Source organism: Columba livia, chromosome 4, assembly GCF_036013475.1.
Source record: "Columba livia isolate bColLiv1 breed racing homer chromosome 4, bColLiv1.pat.W.v2, whole genome shotgun sequence".
NCBI classification, from domain to species: domain Eukaryota; kingdom Metazoa; phylum Chordata; class Aves; order Columbiformes; family Columbidae; genus Columba; species Columba livia.
The window spans coordinates 11947429-11967661 of NC_088605.1; the positions used below are offsets into that span (position 1 = coordinate 11947429).

Sequence of the window (20233 nt, forward strand, 5' to 3'; positions counted from 1 at the left end):
AAATTGTCTAAATAGTTTAATAAGTGCTACTGATTCAGCATAATACTATTAAGCAGTATTTCAGGCTTCCTAAGTATTTTATTCTGGCTGAGTAACTGAAATTGCAAGGCTAAAACCCCATGTAATATATTGAAAATGTAGTAGGTTTGTTTGTTGTTGCTTTTTTTTTTCCTCCTTCAAAGACAGACAGTGGACAAGGTTGTACTGGGTTCCTACTGGCTGCCTTTTTCTCACAAAAGCAAATAAATTGTGCTTGTAGGATATTGCGTAAAGGCCAACCCAACCAACCAACCGAAAAACCCCACCAAAATGGAGCTGAAAGAATTTTCCAAGACTATGCATTTTTTTCTTCTCTTTGGGTTTTTCCTCTGGTGTTCTGTTTTGTTTTTTGTTTGGGGAGGTCTTTCATTATTGAAAAAATAAACCAAAAAGAAAGGATGCTGTTTCAAAGAGACTAGTAATGGACTTTTCAACATAACTTGTGGAGTTGGGAATGGGGTAAAATTTTCCAGAAATTTTCTGGTCAACCTTTGCAGTTTGTTGTTTTTAAAAGTTATCTTACTAGATATTTATATGGATATATACACAACATGTAATTAAAGTACATGACAAAAGGCAGAAAGAGTAAGTGACAACACACTCCAAAACTTTGGAGATGGAGTGGAAGGGAAAAAGAAGTTGTGGGAGTGACAGGAAAAAGAAAAATGATGGATGAGTGAGATTGTAAGCAGAAGGGGTGAGTCTGGAAAAGACAGAAGAAATCAAAGTAGCAAGAGAAAGAATGAGGATTATCAAAAGGCATAAAGGAAAAGAGGTAGGTGGTGGGAGAATAAAAATGTACAGTATGGAGAAAATAATTGAAGCAACAGAATCAACTGGGATGTGAGTTTTCATTGCAAAAGCTAGGAAATTACATGCAGCAGACATGGACTGGGGATGCTAAAAGGGGTAATGGATCATATGAAGACCATGTGTGAGATATGGAATGAGCAGATTTTAATCACCAGGTGGAAAAATGGCAAAAATTGTGGGAATAACTGCATAGTGTAAGGAAGCAGGGAAGCAATCTGCAGAAGTACCTTAGAAGGATGGGACTCTACACTTTGAATTGTAGTTCTTAAAAACAAGGTGACACCTGTAAGTTGATGAAAGCCCCTGCAAGAACTCCAGGAATTTATTAACAATTACTGAACATGTTCAGCCAGATATGTTATGCATTTTAAGGTCACGCTACACTGTGTGATTTTTAAAATATGCTCCACTGATGCATATGACACAGAAAGAAGTTCTGAAGCTTCATCTAGGCAATCCTGAGGTTAATCCAAAACTGTTTGATTTAACAGGGCTTAAAACATTGGAATGTCGCAGTTTGCTTCAGGGTTTTTTCTCTACGATACTGGGCCTCCTGTAGGGACATAATGAAAAGAACTGTGGTTTGCACGTGGCATCACTTCATTGGTGACACTTTCATGTTATTTACACAAGTTCTAGAAAATAGCAGTGTGCTTTAACTATGCAGAAGAGCAGTGCAATTACACTGTCCTTATTGAATAATCTCAATGGCAGTCACAAGTATTTCTCAGGGAATACTCTAATTTCATATCAGTGTTTGGCTTGTCGCCCAAGACCTTTGAAGTTCGTCCAGAGCCCCAGTGCTTGACCACTTAAAATGAGAGAGAAAAAATTAAAACATCTCAGTCATACATGCCAAAACAATTGAACTGGACCTTTTTTATATGGATAAATATCTTCACATACAGTCTCAGAGACATGCATAGGACTATTTGGGCTACAGAGGGTCAGTTAAAGGATAGTTGTAAGCACAGAGTTTGTTTGTTTTCTTAACACAGTACAATGCAGATATGTTCACAAATTGCTTCTAAAAGGTAGCAAATACTTCAAGCAAGGACTGGAACAATAGGAAGGATGCTACCTCAACTTGACAGCTTAATAATACTAAAATCCTTCTAAGGGTTTGAACAGGCAAAAACTCCAGGTAAGAAGTGTCAGCCTTTGGTGAGGCAGTAAATGGTGATCATGGAAAAATGTTTACTTTTTGGAATCAGGGACAGGGTTTTTCCATAGATGGGAAAGAATATTTTGTGATGAATTAACGTTTCAGGATGAAAGAGGGTATAAAACCATTGATTTCGTAGTAAGATTTGTTTAAACCTCAATTATGAGTGTCAGGTCTGTTGACTCATGGTTAATATCATTGTGTCTCACAGCGATTTGTTATTTAAGTGTAGTTTTATTTTTCATCACAAAGGAATCTACCAAAAAGAAAGCAATAAAGGTCTGTCACTCTGAATACCAGAATGACTGAAAACAGAGCAAAATGGGTTGAGTATTACAATTAGTCTGTTAGTCTTACAGTCAGAGAGGGGACAGCAAACCTGTAGGGTGTCTGATTCAGGATGCTTTGCAGGTTATTGTGTGGTTCGCTGTGAATGAATGGCATGGTAGCATGACACATTCCAGAAGCAATGTAGATCAGTTTGATGGTAAAAATGCTGCCACAATATCATCTTGTATCTTGACTTGTCCCTGATAGTGCCCAAATGCTGTCCTGGCCATTCTGAAGTGAGGGGGAAAGTAAGTCATATGTAAAATCATTTCTACATTTTCAAAAGGTCAATTATATTGACTAAAGGTGTTCTTTTATTTTTAACTCATTGGTATGCCTGTATGTTTTGAGCTTACTCTAATATAACATTCTTGAATGGTAAAGGTTAAATTAAATGAAATGTCTTGCATGCTCTTTTTGAAGTTACAATCACATTTTCATTCCCTCTCTTCTATTTCTTATCTGTTTCACTTCTCCTGCCATAGGAAACAAGGACTTCCTCTGAGAGTATTATTTCTGTACCTGCTTCAAGTACATCGGGTTCCCCAAGCCGTGTGATCTATGTGAGTATTTCACAGTGGAATTCATTCTGGAGGATGGGGAAAACCTTGTTTTTCCTCCTACAGTTTAGCACATGGTATGGAAACCTAGTGTTTCCAAACCACTGCAGTTGGCAATTCCTCTAAAATTGAATTGAATTTCTCACGTTTAAAATGTTTGAGTACTGTATTTACCATAACAGAATTCTGTCAGTTTCCTTTTATTTTTGTAGTGTATTTATAGAACTTACATTGCCACTAGAGCTGGCTTATACTAGAGCGTGCAAAATAACACAGCACTTTCTGAAAAGAAAAGTTTAAATAAACAGTACAGCCCACAGGTAGATTACAAGCCTCGAGTTGAACACAGATTGTCTAAATCGAGCTCTTGAGCCTGCATCTGCTTGCTTATGAAAACACTTGTGTGTGATTGCAGGACTCTGGCCTTGAGAAATGCCAGTCCTTAACCTCAGAGGACCTTTGATGTGTTTATGGTCTCGGAAGCAGTAGCTCTGGAGAGCTCATGGAGAGAATTTGAAATGACAAGTATGATACAAGCTTATGCTGAGTATTTTTTTTTCAATACTGGGTATACTTTGCTTGTCATAATTGCTGTAGCTAATGTTCACAGTCAGATTCTCAAGGCTACTGCCAATAGGTAAAAAATATCCACAAGTGTGGCACATTACATTCAGACATCTCTTGCAGAGCTTCAGTATTACCGTGGCTGTTCTTTATCCTGTCCAAGTATTCCTCAGGTAGGCAGGTCATTCTCATGGGATAGGACCATATGCAGAGGATATTTCTGGAGATGCGATTGACTGCTGGAGAGGTTGTTATATGAAGATGAAGGGCTTTTATCTGCTATGCTAAGACAAGCAAAAGAGTGCCTTGGAGCCAAACTTGTCTTTTTCTTCAAGTAAAAACTATTTTGAACACAACGTATCCTTTATCTGAGTAAGACTGAACTAGAAGTGGAGGAACTGCCCCTTATCTAAATACTCATTGCTGTTTCTGAGTTCTCCTAGTAGAGTACTGTGCTGGTGAATACCATGGTATATTCCCAGCAAAAAAAAAGCCATTGCAACAAGTGCTATGAGGACTATTCATTGTGCTAGGAGCCGCTTATCATATAAGCACGTTCTTTGGCCAGATGGTTTCTATCTCTCCATTCATGCGCCACTACATTGTTTTTATAGGCATGAGCATTCTTCTAAGATTTATATGTTTTTAGTAACATTTATCTACCTGTTGGATGGTACTATTTTTCTTGATGTTTTTATATGCTCCACAGGCTGTTAAAAGTCAAGGGCAAACTTCCATTCTCTTCCCCACCTCACCCCCTACCCTCCCCACCCCCTCCCCCCCCCCCCCCCCCCAAAAAAAAAGAGGATATAATTACATCAGCATACAACTCTAGTGTCTGTTTCTATAATATACTTCAGCGACAGCTGGGTCTATGAAAGGATAAAGATCTCCAGCAAATATGAGTCAATTATGAAAAAAGATTCCCCAGAGGCATGGCAGTTCTTGCTATATCTGTTTCATCTCCGACTGCTTAATTGTCCAAGCTGTGAGATTGATTAAATCCTGTTTTGGCTTTCACCTACAGGAAACTAAAAAGAATTAAAAACATGTTATTGGACTTCTATATTATCAAAACAATTCTTTGGCTATCTATTGCATCTGTTTTCTATTACAGGAATGTTATGACATACAGACATGCTCAAGATTTGTCTGGGGTGTTTTTGTGGTTGGTTTTACCAAACCTAGATTTCATGCTGCCACCGAAAGGAAGGTCCCACCCACCTAATGTCCCAGTCCTTCTCCAGCCATGTCTTCCTGTCTCCTCTTTGGTGCTAGTACTAGTGGGTACAGAGGTATGATCAACGAGATTTCAGACCAGATTCAGCTAAAAAAATAAGCCAGGAAAAACCTTCAGCCAACCAAAGAGGCAAAAAAAAAAAAAGACGCAGCCATCTACATGTCTTCTAGTGCTAACGTAGGGGGCAGAGCACAGTGGGAAGGTGCACATAGGACAGCTGCTTTCAGCAGCAGCATGGAATCAGATCATTAAAACCAATTGTAAAACTGTAACCTTAACAACTCATGAGGTCTGTGAAGTATCATGTTGGACAAAAGAGAATTGAGGGACAATGTTTGAAATTTAGGAACCATGAATTCATGGTGCTCATGCTTTCGAAGTCAGAGCAACACAATAATTCTGAACAATGTGCCATCTCATGGGAGATGTGTTTCTGGGTCATGGTTGACTGGTCAGCTAAGGATAGATAAAGAAAGCATGTTTTGACTGAACCTCAATGTGGTTCATATGGACAGTTTACTAAAGCTGTACTTCTTTTTCTTCTCCTGTTGCTATCAGACTTTGTTGCTTTCTTGAACTGAAAGAGAGCACAGGCCAATGCCCTTTGAAGTTTTAAATACGACTTAAGAATCAGTTAATTTCTAAATGATGCTATTATGCTAGATTTTATGAAGAGAGAATTAGGTGGTCCCTGCAAAGTTTTAGGTTAGGGTATGTAGCTGTGTTGTATGTTCTCATACTAGGAATAGAAATCACATTATATCTTTATACGGGATCATATTTGCAATTATACAACTGTAAAATTACATATTCCAAATGAAATAGATACTCTAAACTTAGAGCATGGTTTTGACAAAAATCCAAAATACCAAATTATTGAAGAAATGGTGTAAAGCCTCTTAGTTGTAATTTTAGCCTTTCCTAGCGTATTTAAATTCCTCTCGCCTATTAGAAAGTTGGTGAAACAAATAAAATACAAAACAATGTAGGCTTAATGTTTGTAGAGTGGAATGTTTAGAAAGCAACTGTATCTCTAAGGGGTTTTTTTTGTCCAAATTTGCCTACATTTTTATATTTAAACTGAAAGGAATTACATAACTAGATAATTTTTACTCCTGACAGTTCTGAAGTCTGGTGGGAGGATTTCAAGCTGCACTTCTACGTTGAGAGATAGGGACTAAAATTACTGTAATTCATGTTTAAATATTCCCAATTCTGAACTTCTTTGGGTTCACTGGAATAATCTTCACCATCTGGATACCTTAAAACATAAATTATCACAGCCTTCTTGACCTTCCTGGTAGGTACAGTGCTGCTCCAAGTCTTCTTGGAACAAACCTGATGGATGGACTCCTCCTTATCTTTTCATGATCTTTCTCTGCATCAGAACTTGCCACTGGCTTCTCAGTAGGGAGGGATTTATTTTTATTAAGGAGCTATTTAATTCCTCTTTAACTTCTTAAACTAGCTGCAGGGAAGGTGAGACCTGTAGATTGCTGAAGAATCATATACTCTTTTTAATTTGTTTTGAGGATGAGAATGTGATATGGTTATGGTCATTTTGTTCCACTTTCTTAGTTAAGAGGAATCTTCCTTCTTTCCATATTGTTTACATTTGCACAAATTCATACATTTTTTTTAGAAAAAGAGAGAACTGAAAGTTGTTACACTAAATTTTTACTATATGATTAACCTAATAGAAAACTTCCCTGGAAAATCTGTTGAAATTTTCTTAGCTCATGCTAAGCTCTGCACATGTAAATCCTGGATACTTTCATATTTTTGCATGTGGAAAACATTATTAGAGTGTTACAGCTGATCATACTGAGATTTTCAGAGAACAGCAAGATTCACTCAACATTTTGTCACCAACGAGGAGCTGATCATTCTGCAAAGCCTGAACTGAAAATGAGAGAATTGCACTGCACATTCCTCCACTCTCAATGTGGCCAACTTGTCATCATATCTACAAGACAGTGCATGCTGTATACAGTTTTGGTGCAAGTTACCATTATCCTAAGGATAACTTGTGCAAATGTGTCATTTTGATAATTATACTTCTGGAATAAGTGTAGTAAGAGGAGAATGGGCAACGACACAGCCCTTACCCTCTGTTGGCTGCATGAGTCTCATGAAAGGACTTGAACTTTACTTAAGTGGCATCTGTGATCTTCCAACTAATCTACCATGCTGCAAATCCATCATCTGCTGGTTTGTGATCCATAATTAAAGGGCTGCTTAAACATAGGGAAGGAGGTGAAGCTGGGGGACACAGCTGAATGGGAAAAATTAAGGACATGACTGATGTTTTTCAGCATCTGGAGAGTATGTGTTGGAAAGACATATTTGATTATTCACTACTGCTTATGGTAGGGGAACCCTGCACACCACAACCACTTTAAAATGAAGGGCTTTTTGCCTGAAAAAGGCCACAATATCTGTCCCACATGTCTCTGTGCAGCTAGCAGTAAGCTAGGGCACTGAAATGATGTCATGATACTCCTACTAGCCAAATACGAGTGACCAAAAAAAAGTAGAAAGCACCAGTATATAAAAAGAAAAGAGCAGTAATATTTTGCATTGTGTAGTAAATGTAAGAGATTTAAAAGTGCGCAAGCAGAAAAAGTGGTTGATGATGATTTTCTACCTATACTTATCTGTCCTTTTCTGATCACATCTTGATTGTATTCTTTCTTATTCTCACTGCTTTCTTTCCTCCTTTTCTTAGGCAAAGCTTGGAGATGAAATTCTTGACTACAGGGATTTGGCTGCTCTTCCTAAAAATAAAGCCATCTATAACATTGACCGCCCAGATATGATCTCCTATTCTCCATATATCAGTTACTCTTCAGATGACAGGCATAGTTACGGGGAGGTACTGAAACATGGGTATTTTTTTACTATGAATTTGAGATTTTATGTGCATCATTAAACATGTTGCTGAGCACTCTTAACTATATACATAATTTATAACTTTTATAACTTCAGTTGATTGAGTCATGTCATCCATTCATTCACAAGGCATTTTAGCCTTCCAAAAAACAAGTGAGATATTAATTTCACTTTTTAGTTTGTGGAAATTATAGAATTAATTTCCGTGATTTTTTTTTTTTTTAAACAGATGACATGTAATTAAAATATGAGTTTCTGTGAGAGGAGTTCTACATGCATGTGGTGGGAAACAGGAGCCATTGCTAATTATAATGCAAAAATCAGAAGCGAAGCCAAATGTCTTTCATTATTTTTTTTATTTTTTTCAAGTGTGCCATGTTATTTTGGTAACACAACAATGGTATCACTTTCCTATGTACAAATTTCTATCAACTATCCCTTACTAAAGTTCATCCTCATGTCACTCATGCATTTCAAATTACTCATATGCAGAGCTAGTATTATGCAGTTTGTGCTAATGAAATCTAATTTACATGACCTTTTTAATACTAATTCTGTTTGGTTTTTTTTTCTTTTTGTGAAACGTATTTGTATATAACTCCTGTCACGCAAGTTAGCTTTTCTTCCCTAAACATATCTACCTTTTGCTTGAATTTCTGATTCCTTTTATAATTTTAGATACTTTTTACGTATCAATCCTCTTAAATGTACTAGGTATATTATCAAGGTATTAATTTATATATGTGGTCTAGAGTGGAAGTCTGCATTGTTCTGTATAGGTGCAAGGTAGAAAAAAATAATAGCCATACTATTTATAATAGCCCAAGTCCAGCTGTCGCACCTTTTACACTTAATCTACTACCGAAGTCTCACTACTACTCTCAGGTGAAGTGTGGCACATATGTTAGATCTTGCAGACTCTCTTCCAAACCCTCTATGTACAATGCTGAACAACAGTAGGTGTATTATAATGCATACTAAAAGAATTAAGATTCTATCTGGTAAGGGGTTTAAATGGTGTTTAGGTTTCTGAATTCACAAAACTGAAAGCTGCTTGCTAGCCCTGAGCTTATGGAGTATAGACATTTCCTATCTACATCAAAATTTGTAGGTGCTGGTAATACTAGTGGCCCTCCTTGACTGCCTGTCTACATCTAGGCTTGGCAGAGTTGCATAGACTAAACAACCTTCTGCACAGCTCCTGTGAGGACTCACTCATTGCACCCACCCTGATGGTTATAAAACCATCGCACACAGCATTAGTCTGTGCTGCTGTTGGAGGGAGTTTCCCCCCTGCCTGCCCTCGGCGTCTCTTTCTCCTCTGGGAACCTCAGCATCACACTTTTCAGGAGTGGGAGAGAAGGTAGTTGCAGTTGAGGTCTAAAAAAATCCACAACTAACCAAAGAGAAAAAGCAAACAAACAAACAAACAAAAACCAGCAAAAAGGGTATAGCTGCTGTCACCTGCTTTCAGTGAGTGGCTCAGTGGTTATCCTGTGACAGGATGGGTTTATTGGGACAACTGGAGTCAGCGCCTTTTTCAGAAAATACATGCCTTAACAGAAGACAAAAGGGACCATATCATGAAAGAGGGCCTTTTCCTTTAGGGCTGGAGGAGACACCTTGGTTCACTTGGGAGAAGCAGCCCAGAACCTGCCTGGAAAGCATCTGTTTGTTCACTTGCTTCCAAAAACCTACACAGGCCCAGGAATGGGTGTCTTCTGGTGCTGGCATGTGGATATATTTAAGCAAGCTTTAAGCTAAGTCTGTTACCTAACAATTCTGATTAAGATACCAGCCTTGACATGGACTGGTCAGTTTTCTGCTTTGGTGGTTGGGTGTGTTTTAAAGCACACACCGATTTTCATGCCATATCTGCTTTTGCTTCAGTGTTTGTGCCACCAGCTTAATTCTTTCTCGGGTAGGTCTGTGCTGATGTAAGCATTTGTGTCAGCAAGACCTCAATAATATCTTTAAAAAAAGAAAAAGACAAGAGGAGTAATGGCATTGGCTCGCAATTCAACCTGTGCATTTTCATGGTGCTCCAAATATTTATATCCTTGATATTGCCAGGAAAAAAAAAACATCCTGTCTTCCAAATTTCAGCATCCTGGCTACCATCTGCAGCTGCAATAGTTCCAGTAGATTTGCTCAATTAACCAAACTTAGTGTTTAATTTTGAAAGGAAAATGAGTGAACAGCAAGTTGTCAAATTACATGATGTTTAATTAAAAATTAAATAGTACAGATATTTTTCTTTCCCTGTAAACAGCCAACTCCGAGCAACAAAGTTCTAGTCCAGATTTCAGAGGTGTTTCAATGCAGCTTCAACAAGGGCTTGTGTCTCATTTCAGGCATGCTTTAAATGGAGGTTTCTCTACTAGCAGCACTCTCTGCAATACAGGACTGACCTCACCAGGCTTCAGGTTTTTGTAGTAAAGAAATCAACAAAAGCTTTATATGAAGGGTTTTTTTTAATATCTTATTCCTTATTATTCACAAATGAATAAAGAAAAATTGCCCTAACTTAATTGACAGGTGTTTTTCTTAACTGTATCATGTGTTACACATGCATATTGATATTTTAAGAGTAATTCTTCTCACAAGTAACATCATGCATGAATTTGTATCACTAATCTGTTGTGTGTTGCTGTTTCAGTCACCTCAGTTGCTCTCTCCAACACCTACTGAGGTAATCCCCAGTGCCTTTGTTCTCTTCTGACCCATTTTGTGATGCATTAACCTGGTCATATTGATAACCAGCAGCGTCTGAAATGTGGGGTTTGCCTCCTGCCTCTACAGTGCATGGTGGTTTATAATTTATGTTTTTCACAGTGTTACTTGTGTTGAATACGTGCTCTGCTTCTGGATTGTCATCTGTATGCATCTATCTCCACCGTCATCCATGTTTCTGCTTTCCAAAATAAAGGTTGTATGGTGACCACTTCTTCAAGCTCTACAAAATAAATTACATTTGGAAATATTAACATGATTTATGTTTACATTTAAAGTTTCCAGCGTGACTTGACTGAATTAATGCTTGGTGTAGCTTTCTCTTATTTTTTCTTTTTATTTTTTTATTCCATAAATAGTTAAACTTACACAGTTTGTGCACAGATTTTGTTAAAGCTAAACTTCTAGGCCTCTGTATTTTGATGTGCATTAATGATCAAAGCCAGTCATTATTTCAAGAAACATCACACTGGAGCAGTGATAACATTTTACATATTTTCCAAATAGTAACTCAATTTACGTATCACGGACCTGGCTAATTTCCCCATTATTGCAAAATTTTAGTACTAGTGACCGGTGAAGATAGCCAATAGAGATAGTATTTAATTTATAGTTTAAAAATAAAAACATGCTTTATTTAGTATTGGATTTCATGAACTTAATTGACTATTCCTTACAGAGACACCAAGTGCACAAAAGGTAAGGTCTGAAACAATCAATGTAAAATCTTGGTGTTTTGGAAGATTATAATAATTGCCTTTAAATTAGCTACCAGTTATCAAACTGTCAATACTATTAAATTCTGAAAGGGATGCTGGTATGGAGGTTAGTGCTGCCATGATTTGTCTTAAGTGAATATGCCCATGTTATCCAGCTTTGCCATGCTTGCTGTCTTTCTCTAAAGAGTCTATGATTGGGTGCTCAGGCATCATCATCTGCAAACTTATCAGGGATTGTTGCAGGGATTTTTGATGGAGTAAAATTCCAATGTATCATGCAATTGAACACATCGTAGACCATTAGATGATGCTCATATGATATTTAAATATAATCGCAAGACTTTCTAGAGACGTTGCTGTGCTGCTTGTAACTCTCTTTGCAAGGTTAGCGTGGGTATTAAATAATGTAGCTACTTTAAGAGGAAAACCCATCAAACTGGGCATAGGGGAGTTGTTGGAAGAATGCCTGCAGAAAGCTGGATGCTTTGGAAGGTATCAGTTGTTCTCCATTTTTTGTATAATTTCTTCTGAAATTGATGTTAAAGCAATAATGCTACTCACCACTGTACAGAACTGATTTTCCATCTCTGAAAATGCGTTCAGTAAGTCTGGGGTGAAGTTAACTCAAGACAATTCTCACTTGCCTTAAAAGAAACAAGAAATTTGTATTTGTTTTTATGGCTAGTTTACAAAAAGTCATTTCCACATCTAATTCACTTGTTAGGCTTTTACTGTTATGAAGACATTACGTGCAAATCGCAATTGTAATTTAACTAGCTATAGAGAGTGAGAAGTTTGGAATGGGTGGGCTCAGTTTTAAGTGGTTGAAGCCAAGGATTTAGTGGGAAATGGGTTGTATGACTTGCTTTGCATAATGCTGCAGTATTAATGCTGATGCTATATAGGAGTGATTCGATCTGTTACCTAGCTAGTGAATCACGGTGTTGTAATATGGTACGCTAGGCAATTTATACAGCAGACACGGTCTTTTCTGTGATGTGATGAAGCCAACAAATGCTGATTTTTGTGTTACTTGTAGCCATTATGCATCCATTCATATAGGCACAGAGTGACCATAGTACTGTCATGCTATCCTGATCGCATCTTCCACCCATCTGTGTATGTTCAGTGAATTACTCTGTCCTGAAACAACAATTCTACAGTCTTATGTTCTTTTTAAATGATATTTTGTTTTAGATTCGTGTATGTGCTGACTTTCCTGGGAACATGACCGTTCTCTGATACTTGGCAGAGCTCTATCGGTCACACTGCAGTGGAGGTGCTTACAGCTGAAAGCCACCTCATTTTATTGGGATTGCATGGAGCATCACGACAATACCAGCTTCCATCTACATGGCACATCAAAAAAGGCATATTTTGCTTGTTTTGGAAGTTATTTCTCTTCCCCAATGGCATGTGTTTCCTCTCTTCCTCTCAGGGTGACCAGGATGACAGATCTTTCAAGCAGTACAGGACATCAAGTCCTAGCTCTGCTGGCTCACTGGGCTATGGTCGCTACACTCCAACCTCCCATTCTCCTCAGCATTACAGCAGACCAGGTAATAGAAAAGCAGCCTTATGTATTCTCTAGATTTTTTCCACTACTTTGTCTTATGTTGTAAGTAGGGTAGACTCTGTTAGGTAGGAGTTTAAGGTGGAGTAGCAGTTCATTGCTGTGATTTATTTACTATGAGTGGAGCATCCCATGGGGAGAAGGGAAACAAGTGGTTCAGAAATGAGCATCTAAGAAAACTAAAATAGGCATCTAGAAAGACTGATTTTATGTGTCTGTAAAAAGATGATGGAAGAGTTTAAAGGACTTAATCCTGGTTCCATCCTGCCTGAACCTACAAGTTCAATCCACAGCTCTTTCACGGTGTGGCACGGTAGCCATGAATGCACACAAAGCCAAGAGGGTGATTGAGTGGCTTCTTTTCCCTTCTTCTACTGCAAGGTTATGGTCTGTGTCTCCTCTCCACAGTGCAAGAGCTGGAGGAGTGACTAGTGGTTCTAATGGGTAGATTTTGAAGGCCAACTTGCTTTGGTTGAGAAGCTTACAGCAATGTTTATTGCTGCTTTGTGCTGTAGTAGTAGCTGTGTTGGTGCTCTTGTCACACAGAGGAGGGACCTCCTTTTGATTTTTGCAGGCGGGTCCCTTACCAAAGCCCATTAAAATCTGGGTACTGTACAGAATTTTGTCCTTGGAAACAATCTACTAAATTGCTCAAAATTCATTCTTATTTTTCTTCACTCCATCATTTGGGTGAAAAAAACAGAGAATTTTTATTAGTGTCTTGGTGTTTTTTAATTTCAATGGGGATATATTATAATTTTAAACTCATTTGGAAAATTAGGAGCTTTTAATCTTCCCAGTGGAAATAAAAATCTGAGGGGTAGCAGGAACAGTTTTTTCATCGACTGAATATTTATACTACATAAAGTCTTTGATGAAGTGGAAATGAGATTGAGTATCAAAGATCTATTAAACAGGGGAAAGATTAGTCTTTGCTGAAGGTCTGGCAGTTGTGTTAAGTGTAAGCTTAGCTGCACACTGTTAAAGCAAGGAAGAAAGACGAAAGAAATTTGAATTTATTTCTAAGGTTTTAAAGCTACATTGAAAATTAAGAAGATAGTCATCATAATAGCCACTTTTAATAATTGCCATTAGTCCTCCAAAATATATTATTAGGACATTATTACAACAAAGCAAACAAAGATTACTTCTGAGAATGTTTTTCAAAGTACTTAATCACATGTCTAACTTTTAGAGCTCAAATACCTCAGGATGTTTCTTCACATGCTTAAATTAGCCATGCACTTCAGTGCCCTGGTGTGTTGTGAACTAAATCCTACCAGTGTGCGCTGACGGCAGTGAGAGCTGGGCCCAGTCGTAGCACAGTTCTCAGTATAGACAAAGCTCTCCCCATTTCATTTCATTAGATCCATTATGAGCATATATCATTCCCTCTTGCATCTTTGAATATGCAGATTTTCCCCTGAGTGCAGCTCTGCTTTTTGTGGTGCCTTTTCTGGAATATTTTCTGATGCATTACCTTATCAACATTTTACTTGATACTCCATCTGCAGAAAGTCCATGTCCCTTGGCCAACTGCATAGTATGGCCACTGTGATGTTTTTAGCAATAACCAGAGAAAGATTAAGTCTTAAACTATGTGTTTTCTAAGCATCAAGAGGAAAATGTTCCTGAAAAAAAAGGATGGCATTGTAATTCATGGCTTTCAGTAAGTGAACTAAATAGTTTATTTTCACTTACTCTCTGTTGCCCCCAGCTGGTACTCAGAGTCTTGGTACCAGTAGCTGCATCTCCCTGCCCCAACACCCAAGCCTTACATCTACATTCAGACATCATTACATCCCTTTCTTCAAAGGTAAGGTCCAGGAATGCAAAACTGTGCTGTGATACTGTAGATTTATTCAGATGTGTTTCACTTTTATGTCTGTGCAAGCATGGCTTCCACTTGGATAAAATTTGTCTTAATTTTGTGCAAGTGCTTTCTTGATGTACCGTGTAAGTTTTAAGAACTGAGTGGGTATGGGTTGGTTTATTTTTGCTTTTTTTCAGTGGGTGTTAAGTGTTTTTCAAAAGGGTGGAGGGAAGGGATTAGATTTTCTAATGAAAATGGGGGACGGAAATAATTTAAAGGTCTATTTGTTCTAAAATACGGTGTTTACCCTATTTTGATGACACTAAATATTGCAACAAGCTTATACATTGGATCCAATACTGTATGATCACTTGTTCAACCTAACCTACTTTTAGACAGTCTTTAGATTATTTGTAGCATTACCAAAAATTATGCCAGATAAGCTGGTTAAATCAATACAGCTGCGCTGATTAGCTAATAATCTGTGCTGTGTATTATAAAAGAGTTAATTTAATCTATTCTCCTTGGTATTTTGTGCTGTGGATATTAACCTTTGATGATCTCTGTGTTGCAGATGTGAGACAGTAACAAGAAATGCCAATATCTTTTGAGGCAAAGGCTATTATTTTTTAACTAGTTAGTTAAACATCATAAAGAGAAGAAATTCAGCTACCACATGTTTTCCCCTGATCAGACATTTTCAGTGCATGTTCCTTGACTCTCATGTACTGTTTGTTTTTATAAAGCAAAACTGTTCTTCTTGCCATCCTAACTATTGCAGAAAAGGCAGTGAACCTCTGCAGGAACCAGACTTATGAGCAGGTCTGACATGCAAACTCAAATGAATAGCAGGCACTCATTGCCTTTGGAAAAATAACAAATGCATCTTCTTTGGGCCCTGATGCACCCAGAAACACCTCAATCTAAAGTCAGTTGAATTTCACTGGTATAAACAGGAATAGAATCAGGCTCGAGTCTCCTAAATGCGATCCCCAAGAGAAAATTTTGGAGGACACCCTTTTCTTGGGATGCTGGCACACCTCCTGGTATTCCCTGAGGCACTGCTCAGCCAGCTTTTTGATCTGTCCTCTAAATGTGTACAGTAGCATCTAACCTGAAATACAGAGTAAGAGAAACCTCTTCAGTGTGCCGCAGCGCACAATTTCACTGTGGGGAGGGATCCTATTCAAAAACCCACCTGCAGCTGCTTAACAGCACCCCTGTTAAAATGAGTTTCTGTTCAGTGCTACCTGCTGTTGATCAGAGCAGCAGCAATTATTTTGTGCTACTGTTTGGAGGAAAAAATCCGCAAGTGGCAGCTCCTTGTGCCCAAACAGTTATTTTTAGTATGATCAAAATTATAATATTTTGCAATTCTGCAGGACTTTTTTTATCAAGGAGCTAAAATATTTTGCAAGCTATTGCTTACAGTGCCTTGCAGTGTTCGTGTGAGGCAGGCAAGCCCCTATAATTTTCCTATATAGGTAATCTTGAGTCTTGCAGAGGTAGTATAGATAATCTGCTGTTTTATATGGAATTAAAGTCTCAGTTCAAAAGGAGTCAAGAGATTTGCCCCCATCCTCTTCAACTTCTCTGAATTATTTTCTCTGAGCTGCAGACTATAGTTTTCCTTTACCTTGAAAAGCCTTTTGAGGGCGTTGATGCGCTATTTTATTCTCTTTGAAGTGCTTAGCGTGGGAAGAGTAGGATTGTAGAAATAGTTGCTTTGCAACCAGACAAAAGTTAATGTTGCCACTTGAGTTTTAAAACTGTGAAATAATGCTCCTTTAGAATTTTTTTTTTATTAAATCCAAAAATGCTACACTGATTAATATAATACTAAAAGTAATCTTTTTGTAAAAACAGTACTTCACAATCATCACAAAAATATTTCTTTACACTTCCAGGAGACAGAGATGTTACTACCCTGGGTAAATTAAAACAGGCAGAATCATCCTTTTGACTTCACTGAGTTGCATCATTTGTCTTGAGAATTACCTGGTTCATAATTTTTCCAGCGAAAAAGATGATTACTGAGTTCCTGTTCTTTCTTCAGTATACTGCAGTCTAGCTGCCAGGAAGTGTAGTAGGATGAGCTATTCTTTATCATGCAGACAAATTATTTGATTGTGCTCTTTTAAGGATTGCTGTCTTCAAAATAAATCCTGTGACACCCTCTCTTCAAAAAAGCTGCACAGTTCATGCCCTTGTGAATCATAGGGTGTGATATTCCAAGTACCTACACTTGGTGTAACTCTTCCTCTTGAGGTGATGGAGTCAAGGAGCTTGCAGGCTGTGCTGAGCCCTACTGAAAAAGTTCTTACTTAAAATGTGGTAGATAGTATCTTGCCTTTCTAGTGCAGAAGCACAGCTTTCAAAGCCCATTTATATGGCTTTGAAAGCTTGAAAATAATTAGTCATCAGACTTAAAAAAACTCTGTCTAGCTTAATGCACCATGTGCAGAGATATTAAAAGATCCAGTTTGGTATCTGTTTGTTGTTCAATCCCGAACTTAGACAGCTCTTACTGTAACTTGTTGTCAAATTTCCCATCGTCCCAGATAAGATAAAAGCTAACTAGGAAGGAGATATAAACAATATGATACTTTTCCTGAGAATCCCTTGAAAAGGGAGCACGTTCTGAACTCTGGTCAGTTGGCTCCACACACACAAGGTTAAAAGAGCTGCCTACCCTGTCAGCAGCCAAGAGACACAAGGAAGTTTTTGTGGTTGATGCTCAAGTTCAAAGTAAACTTTTCCAGATTCTTTCCAAGTTAAATAAAATCCAGGGAAGAGTTCGCAATTCTGGTTTTTCAGTGTGCACTGACCAGTAGAGCAGATCACGGCCTGCAGCTGCTTGTGGCAGAAGACAAAACCAAAAGTCTGAAAAATCCCTCTGTCTGGTAGTTTAATTTTCTCTGGGACCTTTATTTGAAGTTCTTCAATGTATGCCAGGCAAACCTTGAAAGACACAAATTCTTGGCAAAGTCTCGTTTTAGAGATTTTTATTACAGGCTATATAAATTACTAGTTGGAGTTCCTACAAATGAACTTTCTCCATGGGCCTTCAGTTTGCTTTATTATTAAATACTTATTTTTGTATGCAAAATGTGAAATACAACTGCTCTTTTTGTGCTTGTCCAAATCAGTGGCAGAGTTATAAATATAATTTAAATGTGCATCAGCTTGTATGAGTGGGCTGCAGGAACCTTTTCTCTCATTTCATCCTTAATCCTTCCCTTTTGAGCAAGTTAGAGGTGATGGCTTTGCAAACTGTTCCACCCAGGTGATCCTTGCATCAAACAGTTTGTGGATTTGCTCTCTCCTAGTACTTGTGCTTGCATCCTGTTTTCTTAGAAGTTTATGCCTCTTAATCAATGCTTCCTCCTGATTCCCCACTGACATCCTACCCTGTTCCTGAAGAGTGACTTTCTGTGTGTGCAATGCCAGCACCATGGGGTCACTGCTCAATGAAGCAATTATTCATGCAAGTCATATATTAATATGAGTTTTTAATAATATGCTGATTTTAAGTAAACACAGAATCAATAAACTGTGAAAATCACTTGAAAACTTTCCTTTTTGTTTTAAATTTAAAAAATCCAATTGGAACATAACTTTGAGATTAAGATTTTTAAGGTTATTTGAGTTGTAAAAGATTTTACTTAAGTAAGGTCTCTTTGCCTTCCAAGTTGTAGTGGCATTGAGGCTTCTTCCATTTAGTAGGGATGGCCAAGCATCTGGGTAGCAAGTAGGAAAGAAAGAGGGAATTAATAAATATGCAGTGAAAACCTGTCACCATTTCTTTCCTTCCAAGATCAAAGCACGAATCAAGAAACTGAATAACCTTCTGGTTCCATGTCTGAGGGCAATTTGACTGCAAGCTGGTGGTGATGCACCAGGTTTTCAGTGATGCCATAATTCTTCCCTTACTTTTTGGAAGGACCGTAGGCTATCATCACATGCAGTTGTGATTTTGGTTTCTCAGCTGCTCTGACTTTTCCTTCAATGAGAAATCACTGTTATTGTCTATACGGTGGTAATGGCTGAATAGTTTTTGATTTTTATTTTTTCACCAACTGTGACAATAACAGACACAAAATTTTGAACAGATTGGTTCGTGTATCATCATGCGATACGCAGCATGCTCTTCTGACCTGGTCTGGCCTGCTTCTGCTCCTGTGGAACTCAGTGGCACTACCCAGTTGACTTCAGTGGTGCATGTCAAGGCTGGCTTTGGTGAGGGACCAATGACCATGCATCCACTGCCTGTCAACAGAGGCAGAGACCACCTCCATGGGCACGGCCAGGACAGTTATGGTAATCCAGCAATTTTATGGTTATAAAACTTCCTTTCACTGAAGGCAGAACTTACAGATCTAGTGCTTTGAGCTGCTGCACTTCTTTTACCCCCAAAAAACTTGCTATAATTTCATCATTACTAGCCATTGAATTTGTTTTCCATCCACACTAAAATAACAACAGCAACTTAACAACCATATTATGTTAGAATAAATGTCATGTTTGGCTTCCAGTTGCTTAACAGTGCTGTAATTTAATTGGATTTTACAAGTCCCAAAAAAGTAGAGCTTTACTTTTTTGTTTGCCAAGCAACACTATAATGCCATAGAGTGTGTTTTGGGGAAATAAGCTAAGAGGAAATTAAAGGCATCTAGTGAGTTTTTGTCAAAACAAGTGGAAAAATGAATACGGATCAATCCTATGGATATCTTGAAATTTGGTGAAGTGACTATGGCATTATAGATCCATGACTTGATAATCCAACCTTGTTTGCATAAATATAAAATGCTGTGGCATGTTACCTGTGGGAGAATTTGAAATTAATAACCAAATTTCAGCATCTGTTTTTGTCACTTATATACGCAGGAACATTTGACTTAACCAAAACATCTGGGTTTTGGCCTAGTCCTGCTTTGAAATATTTTAAATGCTACTGCATGTTTTCATTGCTGGTTTCAGGGTCAGGCTATGAGCCGTAGCATTAAACTTTTCAGAAATGTTATCGATAGACTATTCAGTCAAGGCTACACAAAACAAATTACAAGATTGTGGATGTTCTTATCCTTTTATTTTCTTCATTAAAGTGGTTTTAAAGGAGAAGCTTTAGTTTCCAAGTGTTGCAGTTTAATTGGATGTTATCTGTCAGATATTAATTATTGATGAGATGTCCAGTACACTGTGATGAAAAATAATAGGTTTTAGAAAAAAAACATGTATTTAAAACTGTTGGATTAACAAGTCATTCTGAATAAGCTTTTATGCTTGAAATACTCTACTTTGCTTTCCATTTTTCCTTTTATCTGCTTTCTTTGCTCTTCCCCTTGGAGGCAGTGAAAGTGGTCGGAGCACTCCAAGCTTATCCATGTACTCAGACAGCAAATCTTCACCTTCTGTCTATCAGCAGGCTCCTAGGCATTTCCATATTCCAGGTAGGCATTCGCTGCTTAGCTTTTGATCTTCAATTGCTGGCATCTGGTTATTCTCTTCTGAATTTTTTTTTTTTTTTTTACAATGATTTGTGAACTTCAAACTGCAAGAGAAAATATGTTTGATGCGTGAAAATCTGTTGACTGTTAAACTTCGTCTCAGAAATAAAGGAGTAAGAGAGCTCTGTGCTTATGCACACTTAAAAAATTGTGTTAGAGGCGGCACATGTTGACAAATGTTAAGCTTACAAAGATGCAATAATTTCTAGTGCCACAGCTGCAGGGGGTTTTGGTTTTGTTTCTTTCCTTATCCATTTACTTTCTGAATTAGAGAGTCATATTAAC

At 37.8% G+C, this 20233-nt stretch overlaps 1 protein-coding gene across 24 annotated transcripts in view; it reads left to right on the top strand.

Moving 5' to 3' along the window:
• Nucleotides 1-20233, top strand: part of ABLIM2 (actin binding LIM protein family member 2) — a 139833-nt gene that overhangs the window by 89457 nt on the left and 30143 nt on the right. For 6 of the 24 annotated variants that reach the window (XM_065062574.1, XM_065062576.1, XM_065062571.1 and 3 more), the window contains exons 9-14: nucleotides 2833-2910; nucleotides 7440-7586; nucleotides 10263-10295; nucleotides 12494-12614; nucleotides 14346-14444; nucleotides 19790-19891. In XM_065062574.1, the coding sequence (XP_064918646.1) occupies nucleotides 2833-2910; nucleotides 7440-7586; nucleotides 10263-10295; nucleotides 12494-12614; nucleotides 14346-14444; nucleotides 19790-19891 (580 nt within the window). The remainder of the gene's footprint in view (nucleotides 1-2832; nucleotides 2911-7439; nucleotides 7587-10262; nucleotides 10296-12493; nucleotides 12615-14345; nucleotides 14445-19789; nucleotides 19892-20233) is intronic. The other 18 variants (XM_065062584.1, XM_065062585.1, XM_065062588.1 and 15 more) reach the window with 8 other exon arrangements.